At 43.9% G+C, this 10546-nt stretch overlaps 1 protein-coding gene across 7 annotated transcripts; it reads right to left on the reverse strand.

Moving 5' to 3' along the window:
- Window positions 1-1854: 1854 nt before the first annotated feature.
- LOC118396613 (kelch-like protein 36) lies at window positions 1855-10420 on the reverse strand. 7 transcript variants are annotated; one of them, XM_052465683.1, is made up of 5 exons: window positions 9837-10420; window positions 9614-9693; window positions 8409-9500; window positions 2757-2914; window positions 1855-2495 (listed from the first exon to the last, which is right to left on the reverse strand). In XM_052465683.1, exons 2-5 carry the CDS (start codon window positions 9671-9673, stop codon window positions 1922-1924), a joined length of 1884 nt encoding a protein of 627 aa, XP_052321643.1. In that variant the 5' UTR covers window positions 9674-9693; window positions 9837-10420; the 3' UTR covers window positions 1855-1921. The 7 variants fall into 7 exon arrangements, with proteins under 7 accessions (XP_052321643.1, XP_035646806.1, XP_035646807.1 ...); XM_035790913.2 differs by having other exon boundaries at window positions 9614-9697; XM_035790914.2 differs by having other exon boundaries at window positions 9832-10420.
- Window positions 10421-10546: the final 126 nt, after the last annotated feature.

A 10546-nucleotide genomic window follows, 5' to 3' on the forward strand; every position in this document is an offset into this window, starting at 1 on the left:
TGTATCCTAAGAAATAACCAGAAATCATGTAAATGTTAGTTTTGAACATCCAGCTTGTCCCAAAAAAGTGGTCTCTTAGCGCAACTTACTCCAGGTATGAGGTGAGTTGAGCCGGGCACAGGGTAAGTTAAGCCGCCTACACATTTCTGTACTGAATGAAATATTACCACCATTCTTTTTAAAACCATGTCTATCTTTATTTCCCAAACACAATTCAACACAATCACAGTCACGTTTTTGTATTTGAATAATTTTGAGCATCTTTGAACACAGGGTTAACACCTAACAAACACTTTGTACTTTTTAAAAACACTTTCAACATATGCCAGGCCCTGTTGTTACCTCATATCCTAGCGATAATGCCTTGCATTACACCTGGGAAGAAATCACTTCAATTTGCTCAACTTTCAATTGGCTCAACTTACGCCAAGGCAAACATTTTGACTATATTAGCCCACACAGCTACAAGGATGCACTTTCAAGCTAGGTTTAGGGCCTCATATTTATGGATAGAACAATCTTAAAACTATCTAATTGATTTAGATACAAGCATCATAAAATCTCTTAACACAATAGATGTTTTTAAATTTAACTTGCTTACAACTTATTCCATGTAGTTTCTTCCTTCAAACCCCATGAAATGATGACCTCTTCTTAAATATTGGTCAAATGATACATTTCGGTTTCCCAGAAACAAGGGAGGCTTAACTTCACCCCATTCTCCCCTACAGTAGCAACTTTACTATGATCCTGCACTATATGACTCTATCCTGCACTTTTTGACACTCAGTAATCATCCCTCTCTACGTTTCAAAAGTTGATTGTGTCAATACTTCTTGCAGTCACTGTGGAGACACTGATCCCGAGAAGCTGCTGAAGCACCAACAGACCCCTGCTCAGGTTAGAATAGAGTTCTGGTAGAAACCCAAATCTGAAGTGTATGCGTCTTCAGGGAGTGTGTGTGTGGTTTCAGGTGGTGCTGAGGGATCATATGCAGCAGTGTATTGCATTAATCCCCAAGAGTTTCTCTAACCAAATATAGATTATATTTCCTTATTTGACCTACAGATGGCTCTTGCTGAATCATACTATGAGTTCATATCAAGTTCAGTTTGAGAAATATGACTGATTAAATTAGGAATCAGTCAATGTGCTATAGTTTGATCAATGTATCGGTAGATCAATATTGTTATTAACTAAACTTTCACACACACTAACTCACTACATAAATCTATGGAGATTTTAATTTGATTAATTCTGACAATCATTGAAAAAGGGTGCAGTGAGAAGTCAAATGGGAAGTGTGTTGTCTGCAGATCTTTGACTTATGAGGAGGACACTGAAAGGACTGGATTGAGGCTAGAAGTCCTGCATCAGACACGTGAGACAGGGTTCACCCTTCCTTAAACAAATACTTAATGCTCTTCTACACATCAATAATTCCATGTAGAGGACAACTGCTCCTACCCTGACATAATGCTGTTTCGGTTCTTCAGATTGAAGTATCATCCAATGACAGTCCCTGAGGATCAGCCATTTGAGACAAGAGACAGAGAAGTCACTTGGGGATAAGATAACTGCTTCTCAACCTGATGTTAACAAGGCCAGAGTACTATCCAGCTCCTCATCAACATCAGCAGCATACACCTGCAAATGGTCGTCTACCAGTGTTAATTGTTTCCCTGTAAGGTGACACTTTGATGATAAATGAAAACGTAGCACTTAAGGTAAAGAACAGATGTTGCAGTTGTTTTTTTGCTGGCTTGATTTGAGTAAGTGTCAACACTGCCCTTTCTGCCTGATTCTGATGGAACTCTGTAGTTCTTAACTCAGAACTCAAACAAAACATTTAGGTTAGAACACATTGATTATGCTTTAATTGTAATACTAAGCAAATCCCCTGCAGTCCTCTGTATCCTCTTTAGTTGGGTTGGGTGGGGTGATGCCTGCCTTTCCCCTTGTGTCCTGCCCTCTTCCTGTCTGGGCTGCAGGGCTGGGGTCTCACTGAGCACACACAGGCTGAAGCCCCTGCGATGCGTTTTGGCAGGTCTGGTCCCCGCACCCACTGGCCCTTGTCAGGGTCAAACACCTGTGTGGCCTGTGAGAACACCATGCTCTCCCAGCTGTAGCCTCCCAGCACATAGATCTTACCCCCCCAGACCCCACAGCCCGCCTCACTGTTAGGCTGGAGGAGGGGGGCTATACGGGTCCACTGTTCACTCTGGGGGTCAAATGCCTCCACTGCCAGGATGTCAAAACGATCAATGCTCTCCTCGTGGTCATCACTGCCACCGACTGCATAGATGAGGTGGTGAAGTGACGTCATGCAGTGCCACCCCCGTGCCGATGACATGGCCTGGCGCTCCACCCAGATGTCTCCTCCTCGGGGGTCGTAGCTCAACACGTCTCGCCGGTACGGCCCAATCTGGTAGTCATGGCCACCTGAGATATAGACCACTCCTTTATCAGATGTGCCTGCATGGCCATAGGTGAACCTGCAGAGACATGGAGAAGAGAGGAACAGGTGAGAGAAAGGGCTTTGATGTGAGCTGTGCCAGTCTGCCAGCTAAGAAGGCATAATAGTTATTGTAGGTCTATTGGGAACCGTGACATAACATTGAGCTGTCCCTAGAGGTAGAGTGTTGTTCTCATTACTCTGTTGTCTTGCTGCTTAACAGGTGGAATTAATATTAGAGGGACAGGAGTACAGGTAACCCTTTGGGAGATCATTATAGAGGAATAGTGTTAGTTCGCACCTGGGCAGTCCTGCTACGTATGTCCAGCAGTCGTCTGCAGGGCTGTACACCTCCACTGACGACAGAGCCCCATTATCATTACGCCCTCCCACAGCGATCAGACACTCCCCAACAGCTCCCAGGTAGAAATCCACACGCCGCTGATTCATTGGGGCACTCTAGAGTAAAGATGACACATAATTGGAGACATTTTCAAAATGTTAGGTTGCAGCAAAGTTGGGATAACTATAGTTTTAACTATGCTTTGGAGGTGACTACAACTATTATAATACAGTGTAGCGGTATTAGAGAGGGGTAAAGAAAGATTTAGTTCGGGCGCCAGGCAGGTATTAACCATGCCGAAAAGGAAAAGAGTAGAAGAGAGAGTACCACTACCAGACCCACACACATCAGCAGAAGAGACTGCCTAGAGTGTAGCCTGTTTACCAGATAGCCAGTGGAGAGAAAATAGAATACACACCATATAAAACCCACATCACAGCACAGGGGTAACCCCAAAAAGAATATCTCATACAATAATACTAATACTAATAATGGCAGAGCAATTCAACAGCAACTTCATACAAGAACGAACCCAGTCATCAGAGGATTTGCAATAATCTGTATTATTTTCTAGTGGATGAGTGCAGAGGGTGTTCATCGACACAACAAAGGCCTTAAAAATGTCCACAGTCTTCTCGGCCACATGTCATTAGTACACCTCAATACAGTTAACAAAACAATACACAACTTGCAAGCAACCTCCCTTTTAACTAAAATGTCCATCCAAATACTTCTGGCAGGGCAATAATAGTCCAGCTCTAATGAACTTCAATGGGAAGTGCATTGGAAAAATAGAGAGTCTGTTGCAGGGTAAAGCACTGGAACGAGAGGGAAGAGAAAGAGAGAGAGAAAAAGATAAATCTTAGCTGTGGTCTTCAGGCCTGCCTGTGTACTGTCTGACTGTCAGATGGTTTGTTGGTTTGTATGTTAAAGTTAAAGCTTCGTAACAATGTTGCTACTAATCCATGCGATCCATAACGGGCGCGGTCCCAAACAAAAACAACCACGATCTAAAGTGATCACACCGATGATTGAGTTAAATACTTTATAAACTACAAACGCTGAAAACAAACAAACAAAACTTCTGCAGCACAGCACACACAATCAAACTGTCGCGCCACCCAAGAGCCCCTCCCCAAAGAGCTGAATGAGCTCTCTTTATTTCCTCCTTCCTTACTGCTCATGCGCTCTTAAAGTGGCAGTGCACGGTGAAATTACTACTTTTTTAAAACTATTTGAATACAGATCTCAGGAAGTGACTATTTTTCAGAAACTATTGGATTGGCTGCCTTCAACTAATAGCAGGGTTGTATCTAGAACTGCATGTGGAAGATAAAAATAGAAAGAATAAAACAAATCTCCTATACTATTCCAATCTGACAGACATGTATTGTTTAGATCAAATATGACTATCTGAACATTCTGTAAATGTCATTTATCTTGAATGTCCATTGCCTCAGATATACATAATCAAACAAAATGCAACTATATTTTGTACAGATACAAAATAAATACATTGTGATGTTCAACTACTGTATGAGTCTTTCAACATGCCACTGAAAAGGTGGACAACTGCAATTCATGTTATAATACAGCAGAGAAATTCAAAGACTTAGGCAAAAATTGCAAATGGCAAGTTGGATGCTTAGCAAAAACAACTTAGAAACTCTGTCCATCTGAGGGGAAGTGTTCTTGTCTCAAACACACTACAGTCGTGGTCAAAAGTTTTGAGAATGACACATATATTAATTTCCACAAGGTTTGCTGCTTCAGTGTCTTTAGATATTTTTGTCAGATGTTACTATGGAATACTGAAGTATAATTACAAGCATTTCATAAGTGTCAAACTTTTATTGACAAATAAATTAAGTTGATGCAAAGAGTCAATATTTGCAGTGTTGAACCTTTTTCAGGACCTCTGCAATCCGCCCTGGCATGCTGTCTTCTGGGCCTCATCCTTTTGGGCCTCATCCTGACTGATGGCAGCCCATTCTTGCATAATCAATGCTTGGAGTTTGTCAGAATTTGTGGGTTTTTGTTTGTCCATCCGCCTCTTGAGGATTGACCACACATTCTGAATGGGATTAAGGTCTGGAGAGATTCCTGGCCATGGACCCAAAATATCGATGTTTTGTTCCCCGAGCCACTTAGTTATCACTTTTGCCTTATGGCAAGGTGCTCCATTATGCTGGAAAAGGCATCGTTCATCACCAAACTGTTCCTGGATGGTTGGAAGAAGTAGCTCCCGGAGGATGTGTTGGTATCATTCTTTATTCATGGCTGTGTTCTTAGGCAAATTTGTGAGTGAGCCCACTCCCTTGGCTGAGAAGCAACCCCATCCATGAATGGTCTCCGGATGCTTTACTGTTGGCATGACACAGGTCTGATGGTAGCGCTCACCTTGTCTTCTCAAGACAAGCTTTTTTTTGGATGCCCCAAACAATCGGAAAGGGGGTTCATCAGAGAAAATTACTTTACCCCAGTCCTCAGCAGTCCAATCCCTGTACATTTTGCAGAATATCAGTCTGTCCCTGATGTTTTTCCTGGAGAGAAGTGGCTTCTTTGCTGCCCTTCTTGACACCAGGCCATCCTCCAAAAATGTTCGCCTCACTGTGCGTGCAGATTAGCGGTCGACCGATTAATCGGAATGGCCAATTAATTGGGGCCGATTTCAAGTTTTCATAACAATCGGAAATCGGTATTTTGGGCGGCCCTTTTTTTTTTTAACCTTTATTTAACCAAGCAAGTCAGTTAAGAACACATTCTTATTTTCAATGATGGCCTAGTTATTACATGTGTAACTTGATGTAAAGTTTTAATCTATTACCTTGTCACTCAATTAAAATAAATAATATTTGCTAGTCATTTGCTAGTAATATTTGCTAGTCATTTTGTAAGCTGCAAAAGTGGTCTACTTTAATGTTGAGTTGACTGATTCCCTTGTCTACTTTAATGTTGAGGTGACTGATTCCATTGTCTACTCTAATGTTGAGGTGACTGATTCCCTTGTCTACTTTAATGTTGAGGTGACTGATTCCCTTGTCTACTTTAATGTTGAGGTGACTGATTCCATTGTCTACTCTAATGTTGAGGTGACTGATTCCCTTGTCTACTTTAATGTTGAGGTGACTGATTCCATTGTCTACTTTAATGTTGAGGTGACTGATTCCATTGTCTACTCTAATGTTGAGGTGACTGATTCCATTGTCTACTTTAATGTTGAGGTGACTGATTCCATTGTCTACTTTAATGTTGAGGTGACTGATTCCCTTGTCTACTTTAATGTTGAGGTGACTGATTCCCTTGTCTACTTTAATGTTGAGGTGACTGATTCCCTTGTCTACTTTAATGTTGAGGTGACTGATTCCATTGTCTACTTTAATGTTGAGGTGACTGATTCCATTGTCTACTCTAATGTTGAGGTGACTGATTCCATGTCTACTCTAATGTTGAGGTGACTGATTCCCTTGTCTACTCTAATGTTGAGGTGACTGATTCCATTGTCTACTTTAATGTTGAGGTGACTGATTCCATTGTCTACTCTAATGATGAGGTGACTGATTCCATTGTCTACTTTAATGTTGAGGTGACTGATTCCATGTATTATAGGTTATATTAAGATTCATATCTGAGAGCCCTCCAAACCAAGCGCTAATTATTATATATTTAGACTAATTCAACTAACCGTTGTAGTTTCTGGTTCTTCATAAAGTATTTGGCAGCCATCAAATATATGTATTTTCAGTTTTCAAATAACTTGCATATATTCAAATACCTTTAAAAAGTATGTTTTTCTGAGACCTGTATTTAAATAGCAAAGAAAACAGTTGTCTTTTAGTTGAAAAAATAATAATACTATATTCGACACACACATAATTCACACAGTAGGTCTTCCCCAACAGAAATCAGTCAATTGAAATACATTTATTTGGCCTTAATCTATGCATTTCACATGACTGGATATACAGATATGCTTTTGTTGGTCACAGACACCTTAAAAAAAGGCAAGCGTGTGTATCAGAAAACCAGTCCGTTTCTGGTGTGACCACCATTTGCCTCACACAGTGTGACACATCTCTGTGGCATAGAGTTGAACAGGCTGTTCATTGTGGCCTGTGGAATGTTGTCCCAATTCTCTTCATTGACTCTGCGAAGTTGCTGGATATTGGTGATGACTAGAACATGCTGTCGTACACATCGAGTCAGAGCAACCCAAACATGCTCAATGGGTGACATGTCTGGTGAGTATGCAGGCCATGGTAGAACTGGGACATTTTCAGCTTCCAGGAATTGTGTACAGATCCTTGCGACATGGGGCCATGCATTATAATGCTGAAACATGAGGTCATGGCGGTGGATGAATGAAACAACAATGGGCCTCAGGATATTGTCACGGTATCTCTGTGCATTCAAATTGCCATCGATAAAATGCAATTGTGTTAGTAGCTTATGCTTGCCCTGTTCACAACATTGACATCAGCAAACCGCTCACCCACACGTTGCCTGCTTTCTGCCCGGTACAGTTGAAACCGGGATTAAACCGTGACGATCACATTTCTCCAGCGTGCCAGTGGCCATTGAAGGTGAGCAGTTACCCACTGAAGTCGGTTATGATGCCAAACTGAAGTCGGGGCAAGACCCTGGTGTGGACAACGAGCACGCAGATGAGCTTCCCTGAGACAGTTTCTGACAGTTTTTGTGTAACGGATGTGAAACGGCTAGTTTAGTTAGCGGTGTGCGCTAAATAGCGTTTCAATCGGTTACGTCACTTGCTCTGAGACCTTGAAGTAGTAATTCCCCTTGCTCTGCAAGGGCCGCGGCTTTTGTGGAGCGATGGGTAACGATGCTTCGGGGGTGGCTGTTGTCGTTGTGTGCAGAAGGTCCCTGGTTCGCGCCCGGGTATGGGCGAGGGGACGGTTTAAAGTTATACTGTTACATTTGCAGAATTCCTTCGGTTGTGCAAACCCACAGTTTCATCAACTGTCCGGGTGGCTGATCTCAGACGATCCTGCAGGTGAAGAAGCCATATGTGGAGGTCCTGGGCTGGCGTGGTTACACATGGTCTGCGGTTCTCTAAAATGACGGAGGCGGCTTATGGTAGAGAAATTAACATCACATTATGTGGCAACAGCTCTGGTGGACATTCCTGCATTCGGCATGCCAATTGCACGCTCCTTTAAAAAACTTGAGAAATCTGTGGCGTTGTGCAACAAAACTTGACATTTTAGTGGCCTTTTAATTGTCCCCAGCACAAGGTGCACCTGTGTAATGATCAAACTATTTAATTAGGTTCTTGATAAACCACACCTATCAGGTGGATGGATTATCTTGACAAAGGGAACTGCTCACGAACAGGGTTGTACTTTCTTTTTTTAAATAAGCTTTTTGCGCATATATAACATTTCTGGGATCTTTTATTTCAGCTCATGAACCATGGGACCAACACTTTACAAGTTGCGTTTATATTTTTGTTCAGTGTACATGCAAGAACGAGCCAATAGGATCTCACCAACTCGTGCTTGGCTCTGCCCACCTCCTTGCTTGTTCTGCCCACTATGGTTAATTTGCTCTGATTGGAAACAATGCAGATAAGATATTTTAGTTAGTTACCAGTATCTTTGGCTTTACCTTGATCCACTGGTTGTCGCGGGGGTTGTAGCGGTACAGAAGGTTGCTGGCAGCATCACCTCCATTATCTCGTGATGAGCTGCCTCCAGCTGTGAAGATGAACCCCCCCAGTACAGCGACACAGTGGTGGCTCCTCTGTGCCGGGATCTGGGTCTCTACCATCCATTCACCAGAGTCTCCATTCAGCCAGCTAACATCTGCAGTCAGCTCCTCCCCGCGCTCTGACACTTCCCCACCCACCAGTAGGAGGCGCTCCTCCCCTCCTCGCAGCATGGTGTTGCCTGTCTGCAGCCCGGGCTGGGCGCTGGCCCTGTTGTGGTAGTTCAGAGCCTCCTCCACCAGCACCTCACAGTCAGCCTCCGGGGGCAGCAGGGCCTGTACAGCCGGGAGGACGCGCCCCACCAGATCACTGGCTGGCATTAGGGGGAAGCGTATGTGGGAGAGCAGCTGGCGAGCGTGTGCAGGGCGGTCAGGCATGTGGCTCAGCCACTGGAGAGCAGCCTGGAGCAGAGCCTGCTCATTCTCATGCTGGACCTGCCCGCTGGCCAGGTAGGAGCTGAGCTTGGGCAGCCGGACATCCCTCAGGAAGCCTGGTGTGAAGGAGAGGGTCGCAAAGCGTTCCAGGATGAAGTGGTCAATGTAGGTGTCTAGTCTCTCCAGGCTGTAGAGCAGAGCCAGCTCCTGCAGGTATAGATAGTTCTCCTCACTCACCTCCTTCTCTAGGTACTGGCAGCAGAAGTCCACTGCCCTCCACACCTGCAGCAGGTGGGCTGTCTCCAGAACATAGTCAATGTTCCCTCCATCCAGAGGCAGCTCCCCACTGTAGAGGAAGTCCACCACAGCCTTAAGGCCGATGTAGGAAGCCCCCACCAGCTCCACCTCTGCCTGACGCTCCTCCCTCATGCCCAGGGTGAACATGGCCTGGAAGTAAGGGCTGGAAACAGCCAGCAGGGCGCGGTGGGCTGGGATACGCTGCTCATCAGCCACCAGCACCATGTCACACAGCTGGCCGTGCTGACGCTGCTCATTCAGACCCTGCAGGAGGAAGTCAGCTTGCTCAGCCCAACGGTACACCTGAGACACAGAGCAACAGGTAATATTACATGAAAAGTTCAACTTACTTAAAGGAAGTTGGTCAGGTAAGACAAAACTAACACCAGCTTGATATGTCACATCATGCAACTAACCTTGGATGACTCAATTATCTGTTGAGGCCGTGAAACACGGCTTTGTCGTCCATTATCCATTGCGTTCTATCAATTCAACACTATCTGAAAGACAGTGAAATTTGATGACGAATCGATATAATTCAGAGAACCCACAAGTGGAGTCACAACTTGGACTACACTAACTTTCGGGTTGTTTGTCAAAAAAATTAGACTGACATCATGCTCCAAGGTATCACCTCACTTTGACGTGTAAGGGGAGGACGCTGGGAGATGTTGACTTCTTGTTACATTGTAGCAGCTATTCAACAACAGCAACTTTGAGATCCAACAGTAGGCTGGCTACATGTAGACAAGCAACGATCTACACGAGACGCTTTTATGTTCGACAGTTAAATGTATCGAGAAAAAATAAAACTGTTTAAATGTAGCACAGCATCACCCGTTGTTACAGCTTGCTTGACTCAAAAGCTGTTTTAAAATGTATTATTTAGTCGTTCAGTCGCAGCCATGATCTCATCCAGGAAGTAGCCGTAGACTGTCTGCGACTCCAACCAATCACAGGGCTAGTGCATGGGGCCCACTGATGAAAACGTCAAGCTATTGAACACAGATTTAAAAGGTTAGTTTGCGCGCTGCACTGCTAAAAGTGTTTCTCACCGCAAACAAATCCCTCAGTGCAGAAACATTTAGTTTATATGCACCACTTTGATGCCTTTTCCAATTTGTCCTTATGAGACAAGTGATTTTATTCTATATATGTTGGGCTCATTAATTAATGGAGGGATGTGGTCATGCGAGCCATTCTGGGGGCGTAGGGTGTAACTCAGGTTCCTGAAAATAGCAGATTTATGAGACAGTCATTGTAAAATGACTGTTTTAGTGAGCCTATCACGCACGCGCTCTCTCTCTGTCCCACGTATAGCTTGAAATAAATTACCTCTATCACTGTGT

Source organism: Oncorhynchus keta, chromosome 17 (genome assembly GCF_023373465.1).
Source record: "Oncorhynchus keta strain PuntledgeMale-10-30-2019 chromosome 17, Oket_V2, whole genome shotgun sequence".
NCBI classification, from domain to species: Eukaryota; Metazoa; Chordata; class Actinopteri; order Salmoniformes; family Salmonidae; genus Oncorhynchus; species Oncorhynchus keta.

Coding starts and splice junctions, on each gene's coding strand:
- LOC118396613 (XM_052465683.1), bottom strand. CDS start 9,673: ATGGATAATGGACGACAAAGCCGTGTTTCACGGCCTCAACAGATAATT. Junction 2,915..8,408: donor AGGTAAAGCCAAAGATACTG/GTAACTAACTAA, acceptor TCTTTACTCTAG/AGTGCCCCAATGAATCAGCG. Junction 2,496..2,756: donor TACGTAGCAGGACTGCCCAG/GTGCGAACTAAC, acceptor ATGTCTCTGCAG/GTTCACCTATGGCCATGCAG.